This window comes from Cheilinus undulatus, linkage group 9 (assembly GCF_018320785.1).
Source record: "Cheilinus undulatus linkage group 9, ASM1832078v1, whole genome shotgun sequence".
Classification (NCBI taxonomy): Eukaryota; Metazoa; Chordata; class Actinopteri; order Labriformes; family Labridae; genus Cheilinus; species Cheilinus undulatus.
In genome coordinates this window covers 5,930,820-5,951,068 of record NC_054873.1, presented here as the reverse complement: position 1 = coordinate 5,951,068, position 20,249 = coordinate 5,930,820, and the positions used below count along the sequence as shown (strand labels likewise).

The following is a 20,249-nucleotide window of genomic DNA, read 5'->3' as shown; positions in this document are numbered from 1 at the left end:
AGGAAAAAAAATCTTCTGTGTACACGTTTTAACCATAAAAAGTATTAAATACAGATACAGGTGGCTATTAAACTCATAGATTACATTATATGTTATAATGATCAGTGATAAATATGGTTTGATACAGCAGTGAGAAAGTCATACATGGAACAAAAACATCAGAAAAAAGATGCATTAAAATAAATATAAGTCCTTTTGTTACACTGAATTTTAGTGAGTCTCTGTTTAGAATGGGTACGTGATCTCTTTAGTCTGACTGACTGCAGAGATGATCAGAGGAGCAGAGTTTTTACCTCCATTGTTAGGGCACGGGCCAAAGTACGGGCAGAGTTTTCCAGTGAAGGAGCAGCCAGTAAAGGAGTAGATCAGAGCTGCAGCATCAACGTCATAAAAGGAGATCAGACCCTCCTCATAATCCACAAACACCCCCACCTTCTCAGGACCAGACTTCAGAGACAGGCTGACTGCAGGGCCAGCAAGAGCTTCGTACTCATTTTTGTTTCTTAACCATATCGCCCAGTAACCGTGCTTAGGAGACAGTTTGATTTGTCCCTCCCTGTTGATGGACTTCCTGGCGACTCCTAGATCCCAGTCAGTCTTCCCTTTAACCTGAACCTCGTAGTAAAATCTGCCTGAAGAGAAACTCTGCCTCGCTAGGACACAACAAGCCGTGTCAAATAGCTCTGGATTGTCCGGGAGATTCTTCTTCATGTCACCGTGTTTGACTAATTTTCCATCATCAGACAGGAGGAGTTTAGGATGTGCTGTATCAGGATCGAGGGTCACATCCACCCGAAACTGCCGAGCCCTCTGCAGCTCAGCTTTTATTATCTTCTTCATCTGCTCACTGACTTTCTCTTCCACCCGGTTTAAGGCTCTCCTGACAGTCCCCTCATATGAAGGCGGGTGGACTCGGACTTTATTCCAGGCCTCGTAGAGCAGCGTTCAGGAGTTGGAGGTGGTCTTCAGAGTGTGACAGCTTCTCCACCTCAGTGCTCCTCTTCTCCAGCTCAGAGATTTCCTGTTCCAGCTCTCTGATGAAGCCTTCAGCCTGGTTCTTTGTCTTTTCCTGCTTCTCCTTGACTGAATCGATGAGTCCATTGAGGTTTCTCTGCACAGTCTCTATCAGAGTGGTGAAGACCTGAACAGCTTCTGCTATCTCTCTGTCTGCGTTCTTATCATTGAGCTCCACTGAGCATTTCAGCTCCTCCATCTTCAGTCGTTTCTTCTGGATCATCTGATGAATTTTAGACTTCTTTCCTCCATATTCGTCTTTCAGAGGAACAACATCATGAGTCTTGTGGTCTAAAACTGTGCACATCATGCAGACACGCCTCTGGTCGTTCCTACAGAACAGCTTCAGCTCTTTGTTGTGCTTCTCACACATCCTGCTCTCTAGGCTCTCCACAGGGTCGATCAGCTGATGTATCTTCGTGGTCAGATGAGGCTCCAGGTGAGCTGACTGTCTGAACTGAGCAGCCATCTCCTTGATGAAGGTGTTCACCTTCAGCTCAGGCCTGCTTCTGAAAACCTCTTTACAGATGGGACAGCAATGCAGGCGTTGACGTCCCAGTGCTCAGTGATGCAGCTCTGACAGAAGTTGTGTCCACATGGTGTGCTGACAGGATCACTGAAGACATCCAGACAGATGGAGCACAGGAACTGATCTTCAGTCAGCACAAAACTGGCAGCAGACATTTCTATAATCAGAGGACAAAAAAAAAGATCATTAAATTGAGAGTGAAACCCAGAAAGTTCAGCTCCTGTCTGACTCCATGCAGAAAGAAATCTTCTTTTCAACTGCTATGTTCAACCGTGCAACACAGCGTCAATCTGATCAAACTGATTCTGACTGGGGACAGTGCTTCTAAATCTTGTTTCCTGTTGGCCCCTCTACTTATATCTGAGTAAAGCTAAGGCCCCCCATGACCCACATGGGAAAATTAAACATCAATTTCAAATGTTTTCACTGACAAACTCCCAAAATGATAAGCCTAAATACACTTATCCTTGACAAAAGTTCTATGTATAAACTCTCTGTTATGACAGTGAATAAGGGCCAAAAATGATGAACAGGATCTGTTTATTTTCAAGAAAGAACACAAAATTCTAAAGTTTAAAAAGTTCTTGATTCATGAGAAAAAAAAAAAATTTACTTCAAAAGTTGTCAATGTATGACACTCAAAATTTAGAATTTTTGAGACTATAAAGTCAAAAATCCAACCATTTTTCATTTTTTTTATCCTTTTTACTTACTCAGTTGTTAATTTACAATTTAAAAAACTTTACATTTTTGAATTTCTGTGTCAAATTGAAGAGTTTTTTTTAACTTGGAAATTTCAAGTTTTTTTTTAGATAAATTTCCTTCTTTTTAAACTCAAGTTCTGAGTTTGATTCTTTGTAAAAATATGACTTTATAATAATAATAATAAAAAATGTAATTAGTCTTTTTTTTGCACTAAAATGATCAGATTCTCTTCATGTTTTCCTGTTTTTGGTTGGGCCTAGTACATGTTTCTGATCATGGGTTTTAATAAATTTATGTACAGCGTATTTTGAGAACTTCAGAGCAGACAGGGTTCCACAACCTCTTGAGAACTCTGGCGCCCCTGCTGGGGGTCCTCGAACCCCAGGTTGGGAAACAATACTTTCAAAGGACACAGAAAAGTGATGTAGATAGGACCATACTAGGCATGTAATCAGAGTAAAATCATTTTGACATGGGCAGTCCAATTAGCACCATGTTAGGTTACTATTTCTAAAGTGCTGAGGTGTATTAAACACAGGAGATATTGTGTGATTCAACAGGTGGCAGCATCATGCTGTGGGGATGCTTCTCAGCAGCCGGCCCTGGAAGGTTCGTAAAGGTAGACGGTAACATGAACGTGGAGGACAATCTTATTCAGTCTGCAAGAGAACTATGGCTTGGGAGAAGATTTATTTTCCAGTAAGACAATGAGCCGAAGCATACAGAGAAAGATAGACAGAAATGGTTCAACGACAACAAGGAGAATGTTCTGGAGTGGCCGATCCCCATGAAGCCTGACAGAGCTTTAGTAGTTTAGAAATCTTTTTTCACTGGTTCCTTACTACGCTTGCTTTAGCTGTTGATCGTCTTGGTCTTTTTTTCTTGTTTGGGTTCTGATGTTTGTTCTTATATTTGCCTCTCCCTGTGCCAGAGTTCTTTATAAACTCTGAGCTGAAAAGAAACACACATCAGACGGGCTCAGTCATTCAGTCTTCTTGGTGTTCTCTGTTACAAAGTCTAATCTCAGTGCAGATAAAGACACTTCTTACTGACAGTGATATTGTAAAGATTTCTTTCTGGAACAAGTTCCCGTCAAAAGTTGCTGCCATTTAAGATCAACTGACTCTCTGGACTGCTCTTATCTATTCTGGCAATCAGGCCGTTAACTGATGAAACATTTCCTGATTAGGTTAGCAGGTCAGGTTCTTGATTTTTATCTTGGTTGCCTAAGCCTTCCCTTAACCCTAACCAGAAGTTTTATCTGATTTTATTTCGACAGTTTTAGTGTGTGTTTCTGTCCCAACAGAAGCGGGACATCACAGTTGTGGTGTTCTGGAGTCTGCAGGTAGCCTGAGGTGAGTTAGACAACAGCTCCTGCTGTAACAGAGAGATTAATAACCTCAAGTCAGTAGAAACATGACAGTCAACATTTGACCACAATTATCCCAAACCTAAATTCAAACACAGGGCTTGTTTTTAACAAAATCAGGACCCACTTTTACCAAGGACTCTGGTTCTGGAAGTAAAATTCACCACTCAGATCCTCCATAGACATGTTGTTGGATCCTGATTGCATCTGTTTTAAGGCATCAACCAGAATCCTGAACACTCATAACTGTTAAACATTTGTTTTGATTAAAAATGTTGTTCAAAAGCTGAAAAGGCAATGGACAAGGCTGTGTACATATTTCTATATGTGGATGAAGGAACTACATGTCCCACAGTCGAGTGTGATTAGTTGTATTTGTTGATAAGGATAGCTTTTTTAGCTTTAAAACCATTTATGTACCTTTTCTCTACATTTATTTATTGTAGTAGTTCTGTTATTTTCATACTGTGCTATTATATTTGTGGACGTTTCCACACAGCAAGAAGTGAAATGTCAAAATCTCAGTGTTAAACATGTCAGAGTTGGTTTAAACCCACCAAAGGTTCATTTTAACTCCACCCTGAGTTTCCTATGGTGTTGGATTTATTTGTCAGTGTAAATACATCCAGTGTTAGATCAACTCTGTAGAAAGTCAGCTGATCCAAGCCCTGCACACTGCCATTTCAAAAAAGATGGGGTGGCATTTCCCATCATGCCTTATGTGTTTGGATGTGTTTTAAAATGTTAACCTCCTTTTATCACCTTTTTCCCCTCCAATCTTGCTAATATTAACACATTTTTCTACTTTAAAGTCACTTTTGTTGATCGTAAACCTCTGTTGACCCATTATTGTCACTATTAACCACTTTTTACACCCGTTTTTGCCCATTTTAACCATATTTCACTATTTTTATGCCCCTTTTTGCCAGTTTCTGCTTATTTTTCTACCTTAGTTAACCCATTTTGCCAGTTCCAACCATTTTTTCTTCCAATTTCCCTAAATTTTCCACCCATTTCTGCTAACTTAAACCCATTTTGGCCACTTTTCAATCCCCTTCAACCATTTATTATGCCGTTTTGCCACTTCAACAAATATTTGCCATTTTGCTTATTTTTTACACTTTTATTTCATTTTTAATCCTGTTTAACACATTTCAGCTACTTTTAAATCCCACCTTTTCCACCAATTTTAAAGAAAATGGATTTACATTTTTAAGAATTATTTTTTCTACGGCGCAACAAGAATAAAATAATAATTGTTTATTTGATAAGAGTGGTTATTAATCAGGTTAGATATAAAATATGGATACCCCAGCTTAACTTAATAATGGTCCATGATTTTGCTGACCTCCATGGTCCCCCAGTTCACCTGGACCCCTGAAAGCTCTCCCCTTTACCCCCCCTCATGGACAGCCTTGTCTGAACATGACTATGTCTCTGTGCTCCATCCTTCCCTCAATACGTTTGACTCTGCTACAGGCGTCAAATACAAAGTCACAGTATTTAGTTATTATGAGGAGTGAACTGCAATGTGTCAATAATAAAAAATGAATTAAGTTCAACTTTACAACTAAAGTGAAAAGAAACCATGATTTAAGCAAAATTCCTATTTTCTTATCACAGAGCTCTTCTTTGAGTGCTGAGTTGAGGCTAAAATGTGCTGTTAGTGATTTTTAAAATATTTGCAGCACAAATCCCAGCGCTTATTTATTTATGTTGCTATGACTGTCTTCTAATCTCCCGCCATTCAGACTGAGGCTTGTTTCTCCCAAACACAGGTGTGGTCAGTCTGGAGAGCGGGAAGTGGCGTCAGACTGCTCTTATCAGTAAAGGTCAGAAATCACTGTTGCATAAGTTCAGATTAATGTCTTCGTTAGCAATAAAACAATAAGAGCACATGCAGACTAGATCAAACTAGAAACACCAGCTGATGACTTCAGCACTGTAGAAGAGCAGATGCCACCTCAGATTCAACAGTGTTACTGCAGCACAGGTCCAAGAGTGGAAAAAGGAGAATCCACTGTAGGCCTGAGACCCTGAGGCCACTCCCTTTGCAACATCCTACCTGTGTGTGATAGGTTTATCTACAGTCGCCTCGACAGAGACAAAAAAAAAAAAAAAATCACAGCCGGACACTGAAAATGAGCTGAGAGTAGAAGAATCACAGCTGCACCCAAGACTCACGAAGATCTGCAGCTCAGTGGTTATTTGTGCATCCCCAATTCACACAGTAAGACACTTTAGACAGGGGGCAGGTCTAGACTCAACATGAACTCTTTCAGAAGAATTCCCCGTTTTAAAATCCAAACATCTCTGACAGATAAAGGCAGATTCACAAATAAATTTTACTTTAAATATTTTAACAGAGCATTGAGGCCTGAAAGGGCCATGGACTCACCGACACTCTGCCAGAAAGATGAGAAAAACTAGAAGGATTCGGTGCAGCGGTCCTCAGAGAGAATAAGAAGACTCTTCTTGATAGAAGCTCTGCTTCACACTAACATTGACTTTTCCAGGAAGTAACCCGGCTTTAAAATGTCTCAGGTGTTGCTCCTCCTCTCAGGTTTTATTGCTTCCCTTTGCAAAACACCCAGAAGAAGCTTTCATTAATTCATGACCTATGATGTGACGGTAATCTACCAATCAGATGGCGATAATTCTGACAGGAAATAAGAACATTAAAACAGTGCATTCAGAGTTGAGTCTTTGTTCATACATTTTTATTGAGGAAACAGAATCCTCACATAGCACCCACGTGACATCTAAACAAACAAATATTTACAAGGAAATAATTTAACACTCAGGCCTCGCCTTTAAATATCACACTTTTCCTCTTAGGGCTCTTTTAGGTCACTGGATGTATTTAAAAAATATTAAACATGATGAAAAAAAAAATTTTTCTAATTTTTAAAAGTTTACTCCAGTCCTCATCATGTAAAGCAAAAGTGAATTTATTTTCATAATTTTAACCCTCTGAATGTTAGTTTGTTTACATAATGGCACTTTTTTGATGGAAAAAAATATAATTTTCTATTTCATGAATGCAAAGTGAGGATTTTTGTGTGGGAGTCTGGGATATTTCAACGATTAGCAAAAACTTAGATTTGGTAGATTTTTACTTTTTGTGCACTTAAAAAAAAATACAAAAAAACCCACACTTTTCCCCTGCAGCCCTAAAGTGCATGCTGTAAATAAATAACTTTCACAAATAATAAAAACATGATGAACAAATATTACATTCCAATAATTTTATCAGCTTTTTGAACTCTAAAACAAGTAAATATTTATTTTTTTAAAGTTTTTTATTTCTTATTTTTTTCGCAGGCAGGTAGAAGTGTACGGTTCTGAGGCACCTGGCTGCATTGTGTACATTCTGCCCTGCAGGGGTTGGCTGCATCTTGGTTCTCATACTTTTTTATGATGCAGTCATGGTTGCAAAGGTCAAGGAATACAAAGACGCTGTTTTCAAATGAATAAACTTGGCTTATAACCCTCTTGTTTCTCCCAAACACAGGTGTGGTCAGTCTGGAGTGCGGGAAGTGGTGTCAGACCGCTCTTATCAATAAAGGTCAGAATTAACTGTTGCATAGATTCAGGTTACAACCCTGAAAGTAGCATTTTGCACCATATAATGCACCCTATCGGAAATACCATGTAATGTCTCTGCAAATCAGTCATATAAGAAATGAGTGAATCTAATAAAAACACTAAAAACTACAAAGCTGAAGGCATTAGCCCAGGATGCATCCCCAACAAAATCAAATTCATGTTTTTAACCATGGCTATGAGATAAAATAGTTTTTCTTGGTTTTCATCAATCATTTTTTTCCAATACAGATTTCAGTGTGTGATTTGGCTGCACCTACACGCTCCCTGCACACACTAATTTCTCAATACGCACACACATCAGACTCTGACATCCATAGAAAACATCCAAAAACTTTTTTAGTCGAAATAATTTTTTCCACTGGCCTACAGTCACTGTTTCCACTTGTGTATCCTGTTATATCAGTTTGAACAAGGTCATTATCTCCCATAATGCCTCTCTGCAAACCTGGAAAAGTGGCGGTGATTTTTTTGTACGTGCAATTTTTTTGCCTCTGGATGACAGGGTTATAGAGGAATTAGTGGGATTTTGTATTTCTGTATTACAGCTGAAGTGGAATGAAAATAAGTGGTTTTAATGGCAGTCAATGGGGCCAAAAAAGGCTCCAGGAGGAAGACTGACGGTTTTCGGTCTACAGAGTGGAACATTTTGTAAACACAGTGTGGATGCTGAAATTCCTCAAGTCATAAAAAATGAACATCTTTGCCAGATATCCTCATCTCAGCATAATAACTGCAAAAATGAAAGCAAAAATACAACTGAAAAGCTCTAAAAGGATTTTAGGATTGCGCTTGTCTTTTCATCAGAGAACTAAATGAACAATAGATTAGTTCCAACAGAGCATACTAGTACCCATCCCTAGTTAAAACACAAGTGACGCAGAGGCAACCACTCCCAGTGTTGGGCGTAACGCGTTACTAAGTAACGCGTTACTAAGTAACGCGTTACTAAGTAATGCATTACAGCAACGGCGTTTCTTCTTATGGTAACTAGTAGTGTAACATGTTTCTTTTCAAAATGAATAATGCCGTTACCGTTACTGGGAATTTAGATCACCCGTTACTCGCTACTTTTACAGCTGACAACTCTTTGATGAAGGTTAGCAAACAACGTTCGGCAGACGGCGTGACAGAGCGGTAAGCACATCAGCATCCTGGGAAAGAGAACAGCCGCTGCAGAAACAAACAAACACAGGCACTGAAGCGCGCACACACACGTCATGGCTGAGCACTCGAGCGTGAGCTCTCTGTCTTGGAAACACCAGAATTACTTTTCCCTCCTTGGGAGAAAGGACGAAAAAGAACAGGGAAGTAAAACCTATCCACCTCCAAAAACAGCAATTTCAACGATACGAAGTATTGAGTTAAACATCACACTTCAGCCAAACTAATTACCAGAGAGCCGGATGCTAAAGACACCGCTAACCCAGATACAGCTCACGGTAGCTGGGCAGAGCAAGCAGGGAGGAACCGCCCCATCTGAACAACCCAAGACTGGATTTAATTCACCGCCAGCTGCAGAGTGTGTCACTAAGGAAGCACTAAACAGACTGAGAGCAAGGTATGCTGTTAAAGACATGCTTCTGATATAAGCTGTGTAGTCCGCTGTCTTCAGAAACATAAGAGAAAAAGATAAGACGAGGGATTGGACTGCCATGTAAATAGATATTCAGAGAGCAGCCAGGATTTAATCTTTACTCTGTCAGTAGAGTAGCCTAGATCTATTTGAGACTCCTTAAACAGTGTTAAAAATGCTTTAACACTGTCAGAAATTGAGAAACATTTCTACTGAGTTCTATTGTTTCACCACTTTCCAACATAATGATAATGGCTACAATGTTATATAAAATTTGAGTTATTTCCTCTCACACTGTCATAACTACACAAATTAATGTGATGTGTACAATAATGAGGATTCAAGTGAAAAAAGTAACACTTGAGTTACTTTTCAAAGTAACTAATTACTTTTACAAAGCACTAACTCAGTTACTAACTGAGTTACTTATTGTAAGCAGTAACTAGTAACTGTAACTAGTTACTATTTTTCAGTAACTTGCCCAACACTGACCACTCCACATAGCATTCCTGTTCTCAGAGTTAGGGTGTCTGTCTCTGTTAGAATGGGAGGCAAGTGATTTTCTTACTTAACATTATCCAATGCTGAAGTCTGACTGACAGCAGAGATGATCAGAGGAGCTGAGGTTTTACCTCCATCGTTGTTGCAAGGACTAAAGTATGGGTAAAGTTTCTCAGTGAAGGAGCAGCCAGTAAAGGAGTAGATCAGAGCTGCAGCATCAATGTCATAAAAGGAGACCAGACCCTCCTCATAATCCACAAACACCCCCACCTTCTCAGGACCAGACTGAAGAGAGAGACTGACTGGTGGGCTAGCACCAGCTTTGTACTCGTTTTCATTCCTCAAACATATCACCCAGAAACCGTTCTGAGGAGACAGTGTGATATCTTCCTTTCTCTTGACTGACCAGCAAGAGCTTTGTACTCATTTCCATTTCTCAACCATATCGCCCAGTAACCACTCTGAGGATACAGCATGGTTTGTCCCTTCCTGTTGATCGACTTTCTGGCAAATCCTAAATCCCAGTCAGTCTTCCCTTTAACCTGAACCTCGTAGTAAAATCTGCCTGAAGAGAATCTCTGCTTTGCTGAGACACAGGGATTGTAATCAAATCTCTCTGGAGTTTGTGGGAGATTCTTCTTCATGTCACCATGTTTGACTTGTTTCCCATCACCAGACAGGATGAGTTTAGGATGCGCGGTATCAGGATCAAGGGTCACATCCAACTTATCTTCTTTGGTTTCATCTTACAGACCAGCTTCTTCATCTGTTCACTGATGGTCTCCTCCAGCTGGTTCACAGCTCTCCTCACAGTCCCCTCATATGAAGGTGGATGGACTCTGACTTCAGTCCAGTCCTTGGTGGGTGGAGCAGCGTTCAGAGATGTGAAGTTCTGGAGCAGTTGGAGGTGGTCTTCAGAGTGTGAGAGCTGGTCCACCTTAGTGCTCCTCTTCTCCAGCTCAGAGATTTCCTGTTCCAGCTCTCTGATAGAGTTAGCACCTTTTAAGCAATAAACAGTTCCAGCTAATGCTAAGCTAATATGCCAACATTTTATTGCTAGTCGTTGATCTTATGTTGCTGTGTTATGTCTACGGTGCAGAAGGTTATCTCCCACTGCTAGCCTGATTTTAGCATGCTAATGCTAACACGCTAATGCTAATAAATTCCTACCAGTATGTTTCGTGGGTAAGTGGTTATTAAAGGTCAATGCTTGTGCATTGACTCCCTGTTTATGTTATGTTGTTTAATTACAGAAACCATCTGACTGTTCATTCACAAATAATTAAAGTGCGATGGAAAGATCTCCCTGTGCTGGTCTTTGGCCGGAGTCCACGGCTGATGAAGAGCCAGACTAAGATTCTAAAGGAGTCCATAGTATCGAACCTCACTGTCTCCAGTATGACCATTTTCCCACATTTGCCCTTTTACCCCATTTATTTAATTATTTTTCCCTTAACTTACTTTTATTCCCTGGCATCCTGACATTCATGCACATCATGGTTTAGATATTAAGTCTGACATTTCCAAATATTTCAGCAAATTTCCCCATGCACATTGTGAACATTAGCAAAATAAGAGAATTCAGATTAAAAAAGGGTTTACATTTTGATAAGGCTCTATTTTACTCCATGGGCCCCCTACTTAGCTAGGCCCCAGGAAGCTCACCCCTTTATCCCCCCTTATGGGCAGCCTTGCTTTTTTGTAGGTCCAGCCATGCTGAATTGGTCTCTCAAATAACAGAGTCCTCGGCTAAACATGTCACTGGGGCTTATATCTTTTAACATTGTAGGGGGCACCGTTGAGCCCCTTGGCCACACCCAGCTACAAAACCAGTGTAAGTCATCTTCTCTGACAGTGGGATTCGTCCTAACTCTACAAGTGTTTTAAGCCCCTGAAAAATATACTTCCTGGTTTGGCAACACATCTCCATGGCAACCACGTCAGAGGCAGATCGTTAGGCTTGGCAGAGATGATCAACCCGATGTTTTGACACAAATTGAATTTTAGAGATTTGGGATATATTCGACTTTGTAGGATTTGTAGGTGATTATGCAAACACACCACTTCATGCTGCCAGTGGGAGGCGCTGTGTTTCAGGGAAAAATGCTCTAGGGGTCATCTGTTCACACACACATTTACAATAATCACAAAATCTGGTTCAGATATGATGATGCACAGTTATAAGAGTTTGAGTTACTGCACCTCCACTCTCCCGCACTTAGAGAAAAACTCAGATATTGAATGCTAGCATGTTTACATGTTCAGGTATACAAGTGAATGGGACAACATTCCTCTCCCCAAAACTCTGGCAACTGATTCCCCCACTTCCCAGACTGTTGTTTAAAGACACAGTAGTAAACACGGCCCCGTCCGGACTTTTTTGAGATGTGTTGCTGCCATCAACATGAGCTATTATTTTTTCATGGACTAGTCAAATGTTTCAGTTGTTTGTGTTCTAAAGTGTGTTTATGACATTTGCAGTTCATTCTGTTTTTGTTTAGATTTTGCAGAGTGCCCCAACTTTTTTGTAATTTGGTCTGTATTGTAACAAAATTCCTGTCTTCAAAAATACAGAAACAGCCCCTGAAATGAAAAGTTAATAAGTTTATTCATATAATAACAACTTTAATCATTAATGAAATGTTTAAATGATTATTTTTTATTTTGAAAAGGAAAAAAAATCTTCTGTGTACACGTTTTAACCATAAAAAGTATTAAATACAGATACAGGTGGCTATTAAACTCATAGATTACATTATATGTTATAATGATCAGTGATAAATATGGTTTGATACAGCAGTGAGAAAGTCATACATGGAACAAAAACATCAGAAAAAAGATGCATTAAAATAAATATAAGTCCTTTTGTTACACTGAATTTTAGTGAGTCTCTGTTTAGAATGGGTACGTGATCTCTTTAGTCTGACTGACTGCAGAGATGATCAGAGGAGCAGAGTTTTTACCTCCATTGTTAGGGCACGGGCCAAAGTACGGGCAGAGTTTTCCAGTGAAGGAGCAGCCAGTAAAGGAGTAGATCAGAGCTGCAGCATCAACGTCATAAAAGGAGATCAGACCCTCCTCATAATCCACAAACACCCCCACCTTCTCAGGACCAGACTTCAGAGACAGGCTGACTGCAGGGCCAGCAAGAGCTTCGTACTCATTTTTGTTTCTTAACCATATCGCCCAGTAACCGTGCTTAGGAGACAGTTTGATTTGTCCCTCCCTGTTGATGGACTTCCTGGCGACTCCTAGATCCCAGTCAGTCTTCCCTTTAACCTGAACCTCGTAGTAAAATCTGCCTGAAGAGAAACTCTGCCTCGCTAGGACACAACAAGCCGTGTCAAATAGCTCTGGATTGTCCGGGAGATTCTTCTTCATGTCACCGTGTTTGACTAATTTTCCATCATCAGACAGGAGGAGTTTAGGATGTGCTGTATCAGGATCGAGGGTCACATCCACCCGAAACTGCCGAGCCCTCTGCAGCTCAGCTTTTATTATCTTCTTCATCTGCTCACTGACTTTCTCTTCCACCCGGTTTAAGGCTCTCCTGACAGTCCCCTCATATGAAGGCGGGTGGACTCGGACTTTATTCCAGGCCTCGTTGCGTAGAGCAGCGTTCAGGAGTTGGAGGTGGTCTTCAGAGTGTGACAGCTTCTCCACCTCAGTGCTCCTCTTCTCCAGCTCAGAGATTTCCTGTTCCAGCTCTCTGATGAAGCCTTCAGCCTGGTTCTTTGTCTTTTCCTGCTTCTCCTTGACTGAATCGATGAGTCCGTTGAGGTTTCTCTGCACAGTCTCTATCAGAGTGGTGAAGACCTGAACAGCTTCTGCTATCTCTCTGTCTGCGTTCTTATCATTGAGCTCCACTGAGCATTTCAGCTCCTCCATCTTCAGTCGTTTCTTCTGGATCATATGATGAATTTTAGACTTCTTTCCTCCATATTCGTCTTTCAGAGGAACAACATCATGAGTCTTGTGGTCTAAAACTGTGCACATCATGCAGACACGCCTCTGGTCGTTCCTACAGAACAGCTTCAGCTCTTTGTTGTGCTTCTCACACATCCTGCTCTCTAGGCTCTCCACAGGGTCGATCAGCTGATGTATCTTCATGGTCAGATGAGGCTCCAGGTGAGCTGACTGTCTGAACTGAGCAGCCATCTCCTTGATGAAGGTGTTCACCTTCAGCTCAGGCCTGCTTCTGAAGAACTCTTTACAGATGGGACAGCGATACGGGGTGCTGACGTCCCAGTGCTCAGTGATGCAGCTTTGACAGAAGTTGTGTCCACATGGTGTGCTGACAGGATCAGTGAAGACATCCAGACAGATGGAGCACAGGAACTGATCTTCAGTCAGCACAAAACTGGCAGCAGACATTTCTACAATCAGAGGACAAAAAAAAATCATTAAATTGAGAGTGAAACCCAGAAAGTTCAGCTCCTGTCTGACTTAATGCAGAAAGAAATCTTCTTTTCAACTGCTATGTTTGCAGAATTTGATTTCTTGTAACTGTACAACTTTATTATCTAAAAAAAAAAAAAAAATTAGACTTTTTTGCACAAAAATAAACAGATTCACTTCATTTTTTCATCTTTTAGGTTGGCCCTAATACATAATGTTTCTAATCATGGGTCAAAAAAATATGTACACCTTATTTTGACAACATCAGAGCAGACAGGGTTCCACAACCCCCTGAGAAAGACACCAAGGTGATTGTTCTGGAGTGACCGAGCCCCATGCAACCTGACAGAGCTTGAGCAGTTTTTTCACTTTGACATTAAAGAGCTTTTTTTGTTTTGTTTTGGGGTTTCTTTTGTCAAAAAAGCCAGATTATATAGACCATGATTGATCATAAAATCAGTAAAAGGGTAAAACATCCACTAGGTGAATACTATTATAGGTACTTAATATGTCCTCGTTCTTATATTTGCTTCTATGAGGCTTGTTTCTCCCAAACACAGGTGTGGCCAGTCTGGGGTACAGGAAGTGGCGTCAGGCTGCTCTTATCAATAAAGGTTAGAATTCACTGTTGTATAAGTTCAGATTAATGTCTTCATTAACAATAAAACAATGAGAGCACATGCAGACTAGATCAAACTACACGATCCATCTAACCCAGTGGTTAATATCACAGATTTTGAATGTCTAACGAAAACTACATTACATTTAAGTCTAGTTTTAGTCATCTTGACAAAAACTAAACTTAGTTTTTGTCAGTTTTAGTCATCACAGATCTATTTTTGTTAGTTTAAGTCTAGGTTTTGTCATGGAATAAAAGGCTGTTGACGAACATTTTTAGTCATAGTTGTAGTCGATGAAATTAACACTGCCTGAGACCCTCAACCATTCTGTTGCAACATCCTAACTGTGTGTGATAGGTTTATCTACAGTCACCTTAATCAAGACAAAAGCCACATCACTGGAGGTAGCAGTATCACAGCTGTGACTGTGATATTTCTCCACTGTGGGTAAATATCACAGCTGTGACTGTGATATTTCTCCACTGTGGGTAAATCTGTCAAAAAAAAAAAAAACAATGCAGCTGTAGCTATTCTGCCTCTCAGCTGTGGAAGGCAGGGACTCCAGGTTTAGCAGAGTGCAGAGAACACACAACCATGATTTGGTACCAGATTTAGGCAAGAGAATAAATGCTTGGAGTAAAAGTAGGGACTAAAATGTGAGGACTTTTTATGGACTAAAACTAAACTAAAATGTTTTGAGTTTTCATTGACTAAACTGGACTTAAACTAAAAGGGTAGAAATGACTTAAATGTGACTAAAACTAAAATGCATTTCATTTAAAGTCTAAAATTAAAAATAGCTGACAAAATCAACACTGGTTGCACCCAGGACTCACAAAGATCTGCAGCTCAGCGGTTATTTGTAGACAGTAAGACACTTTAGACAGAGGGCAGGTCTAGACTCAACATGAACTCTTTCATAAGAATTTCCCGTTCTAAACTCCAAATATTTCTGACAGATAAAGGCAGATTCAGTCATGAATTTTACTTTAAATATTTAATTAGAGCATTTTGGCCTTAAAGGGCCATGTACTCACCGATATTTGGAAGAGACTCTGCCAGAAAGATGAGAAAAACTAGAAGGATTCGGTGCAGCGGTCCTCAGAGAGAATAAGAAGACTCTTCTTGATAGAAGCTCTGCTTCACACTAACGTTGACTTTTCTAGGAAGTAACCCGGCTTTAAAGCGTCTCAGGTGTTGCTCCTCCTCTCAGGTTTTATTGCTTTCCTTTGGAAAATCCCAGAAGAAGCTTTCATTAATTTATGACTCATGTAATCTACCAATCAGATGGTAATTATTCTGACAGGAAATAAGAACATTAAAACAGTGCATTCAGAGTTGAGTCTTTGTTCATACATTTTTATTGAGGAAACAGAATCCTCACATAGCACCCACATGACATTAAACAAACAAATATTTACAAGGAAATAATTTAACACTCAGGCCTCGCCTTTAAATATCACACTTTTCCTCTTAGGGCTCTTTTAGGTCACTGGATGTATTTAAAAAAATATTAAACATGATGAAAAAAAACTTTATTCTTTTTTTAGTAAACTTTTACCCCAGTCCTCATCATGTAAAGCAAAAGTGAATTTATTTTCATAATTTTAACCCTCTGAATGTTAGTTTGTTTACATAATGGCACTTTTTGCCAGAAAAAACTATTATTTTCCATTTGATGCACTCCATGTTGCACCATATAATGCACCCTATTGGAAATATCATGTAATGTCTCTGCAAATCAGTCATATAAGAAATGAGTGAATCTAATAAAAACACTAAAAACCACAACGCTGAAGGCATTAGCCCAGGATGCATGGAAAATTCTTTTTATCACTGTGATAAACTTGTTTTCCATCATCAGACAGGATCAGCCAGGGATTCGCTGTATCAGGATCTAGTGTCACATCCACCTCATACTGCTGGACTCTCTTCAGCTCCAACTTACTAATCAGCTTCCTCTGTTCACTGATGGTCTCCTCAAGCTGGTTCACAGCTCTCCTCACAGTCCTCTCATATGAAGGTGGATGGACTCTGACTTCAGTCCAGTCCTTGCTGGGTGGAGCAGCGTTCAGAGACGTGAAGTTCTGGAGGAGTTGGAGGTGGTCTTCAGTGTTTGAGAGCTGCTCCACCTCAGTGCTCCTCTTCTTCAGCTCAGAGATTTCCTGTTCCAGCTCTCTGATGAAGCCTTCAGCCTGGTTCTTTGTCTTTTCCTGTTTCTCTTTGACTGAATCGATGAGTCTGTTGAGGTTTCTCTGCACAGTCTCTATCAGAGCGCTGAAGACCTGAACACCTTCTGCTATCTCTCCATCTGCGTTCTGATCACTGAGCTCCACTGAGCGTTTGAGCTCTTCAATCTTCAGTCGTCTCTTCTGGATCAACTGATTCATTTCAGCCTTTCTCTTCTCCAGCTCGGCCTTTCTTTCCTTCATATTCGTCTTTCAGAGGAACAACACTGTTGGTCTGATGCTCTAAAACCGTGTGAATCTCACAGACACACCTCTGGTCGTTCTTACAGAACAGCTCCAGCAGTTTGTCGTGCTTCTCACAAATCCTGCCTTCCAGGTTCTCCACAGTGTCGATCAGCTGATGTCTTTGCAGGTGTGGCAGAGTTTGATGAGGCTCCAGGTGAGTCTCACAGTAAGAAGCCAGACACACCAGGCAGGACTTCAGGGCCTTCAGTTTGGTTCCAGTGCAGACGTCACAGGGAACTTCTCCTGGTTTGGAAACTTGTCTCTCTGAGCTGCTGCTGCTGGATTCCTGCTGAGTTGACTGTCTGAACTGAGCAGACATCTCCTTGATGAAAGTGTTCACCTTCAGCTGCGGTCTGGTGGAGAAAACCTCTTTACAGGGTGTTGACGTCCCACTGCTCAGTGATGCAGTTCTTACAGAAGTTGTGTCCACATGATAAAGTGACAGGATCAGTGAAGACATCCAGACAGATGGAGCACAGGCACTGATCTTCAGTCAGCAGACAGTTAGCAGCAGCCATGTCTACAATCTGAGGACGAAAAAGTGGGAAAATTATTAAATCTGAATGTGATTCTCAGGAGATAAACGTGTGGAAAAAGGGATCTGATTTAGACAGGGGTACACAAGCATTTTGACGTGCATACAGCATCAGATCTACCAGAAACAGTCAGCGCAGAAGTTGCCCTTTCTTTGTACCATGAATGAAAATGTGCTTTAAATGTCTGTAAATCTGAGTACATTACTGACTTTACTTATCCTGGTGAGTGCACTACACCAAACACTGATGTCAGGGGGTAATTCACAAATGATCAGAGGTCCATGGGTCATTTGAGTCGTGTGTGAATAGTACTTTGGAGTCATTTTGGTAGACTAACCACTCCTGGGAAGGTTCACCACTAGGGGTGTGAATCTCTCCTTTTCAAGACGATTCGATTCGAATCTCGATTCACAGACTACGATTCAACTCACTGACGAGTCATTAAAATACAGAACGATTCTGTGTGATCTGATTCGATCTGGTTCAATCTGATTATCGCATCAAAATAACTTTTTGCTTTAACAAAAATTAACAAAAAAGGGGGAAACAAGATAATTTCATAATAATCTAGGTTTATTTGATCTCATTATAAAACAGACTAAATGCCAGGCCTCCTGTGCTAACATTCTGAAATGATGTTCAAGAAAGTTTTCATCACACTCAGGTGTCTTACTTTGACATTAAATTGGGAGATAAATATTAAAATAAGAGAGTTTTTACTGGTATATGTTCATACTTCTGTACTTGTACCTTCCTTGTTATTATTAATCCCAGTAACAGTACAAGCTAAATATCAATGTTTCCCAAGATGCACAAATCAAAATGAATTTAAAGTCACAAGGAGATTTAGATAGACAGAGCTCTGTGTGTCTGCTAGTACAGGAGAACAAGGGGTTAAAAAAATATTGAAAACAGTCGAATCAAAACAGCTTCTACACATTTTTCCTTTCATAATTCCTCTTAATGTGGGTATTCAGTACACAGTATTCTCTGTGTATCTTGATTGTTTTCATTCTTGAATTAATTCACTGGAGAACAGCTGATCTCCAGCTCAGTGAAATCTTCTCTGTTTAATATCATATCAGTGGGCTCAGATGTATTGATTAAGTCACCAAATCAATCACTCCCAACAACACGTTACAGTTGTAAACCCTGTGACTAAAGGGGCTGTTGTTACGGTGATAACTGAAGTGTTTTAACTCAGAAAAGTGTTTATGTCCGGGTCTGTTTGTGCTACGTTTAGCGTTAATTGCTTTTCTCCAAAGCGCACAGACAGGCAGACATTTTGAAATGTATTCTTCCTTCATATAAAGTCCACATGACTTTTTCTTGAGGTGCAGAACTGTAACTGAAAGGCGTTTAGGCGACGACCAGTGAAACACATCCAGCTACCTATCGAGCACCTATGGCGAACGGAACTCTCGTTTAAAGGTAAAGGTCACCGCGGGTCGCGCAAGATTACAGATGCTGAGACAAAGCATGGCGGAACGAGCTGTTAAAAGCAGCAGAGCCTCAGTGAACCGGTCTCTAACATTAAAACCGGTCCAAAGACTGGTTCATGTTGCATTTTTTACTGATCCAGGGCTCCGTGGACCGATGAACTCGGACCGCTGACGTCAAGATTGGTTAACCGATCCAGATCGGACTGTCTTTACACCACTATTCACCACTGTTACAAGTTTTCTTCATTTGTGGACAGTGGCTCTCAACAAGGTTCTCTGGAGTCCAGAAGCCTTAGAAATGTCTTTCCCTTTGTCAGACGGGTTCTATTTAAGGGATTTATTCATTCAACAGGTCTGGCGGTAATCAGGATTGAGTGTGGATAGTGTAAATGAACTAAGCTTTCTTAAATATGTGGTTAATCACAGTTAATTCATGATTTAACAAGAATGGAAAATTACATTTTTACAAAGGGCCAGGTAGCTTTTTTCCCTCAATAAATGAAATTGTTTTAAAACTTGGGTTGCCTTTTTCTAATACCTGCATTTGTTTGATGACTGGAAACTTTTAAGTGTGCCAGTTATGAAAAAAAAAAAAAAAACAACAGGAAGGAGGAAATACTTTTCACAGCATCGTAATTTAAAATCTCATGGCTGACGTGGAGTCATACTTGTCGGAAAACGTCGCAGTGATGTTGGTCACCTATTTCTCACTCATGGAACACCTCCAGGAAAACTTATTCAATGATGTAATAAGCTATAAAAAAAAAGGAAGAGCCCATAAAACCACACCTATCTCTGTACGGTGGAGGATCCAAAGGGCAGATGTATGAACCAGGCCAGTGAGCTTTGAGCTAACTTTATATGCTGTGAGTTTTTTTGTTGTGATGTATCCTGGGACATTCTTATAAACCTTAAGTCATGTGAGGAAAGGTTCTCCACTTTATATATATAAAAAAACTTTTGTTACTCAGAATAAACACATTTCTGATGCCTTGTGATTCTGCTTGGTGACATCGCTAATATTGAGTCAGCCTCACACATGAACTTTACTGTGATCACATATTTATTTCTCTCATTAGAACATCTTGGCCTTACAGGATGGCGTACTCACCGATGTGTGGAAGAAACCATCAGAAAGTTGAGGAAAAACAAAAAGGATTCAGTTCAGGGAGAATGAGAGCATTTTCTTGACTGCAGCTCTGCTTCAGACCAAGGTTCACTCTTACAGGAAGTAATTCAACTTTGAATCTTCTCTGTTGCTCCTCCTCTCAGGTTTAATTTCCTCCTTTGGAAACACCCAGACAAGTTTCCTTTATCAACACCAGTTCATACACAGCAGCAACATGAAATCAGGAAAAAGAAAACCAGACTGACAGTTTGATATCTTTATTTGGAGCATGTTCAAACTCAATCTATCAAAATTCATGTAAACCTCTACACTAAGTACCCTGGCCCTGAAGTGCAAAACAAAACTGTAAA

General features: G+C 40.3%; 1 protein-coding gene and 1 pseudogene across 1 annotated transcript; both read right to left on the bottom strand.

The window, feature by feature from the left end:
- Positions 1-84: 84 nt before the first annotated feature.
- On the bottom strand, positions 85-6,107 carry LOC121515584 (annotated as a pseudogene).
- Positions 6,108-12,054: 5,947 nt separating this feature from the next.
- LOC121515595 (E3 ubiquitin-protein ligase TRIM21-like) lies at positions 12,055-13,674 on the bottom strand. The gene has a single exon (XM_041796429.1). The coding sequence runs from the start codon at positions 13,672-13,674 to the stop codon at positions 12,196-12,198; it is 1,479 nt and encodes a 492-aa protein (XP_041652363.1). The 3' UTR covers positions 12,055-12,195.
- Between the last annotated feature and the right edge of the window lie 6,575 nt (positions 13,675-20,249).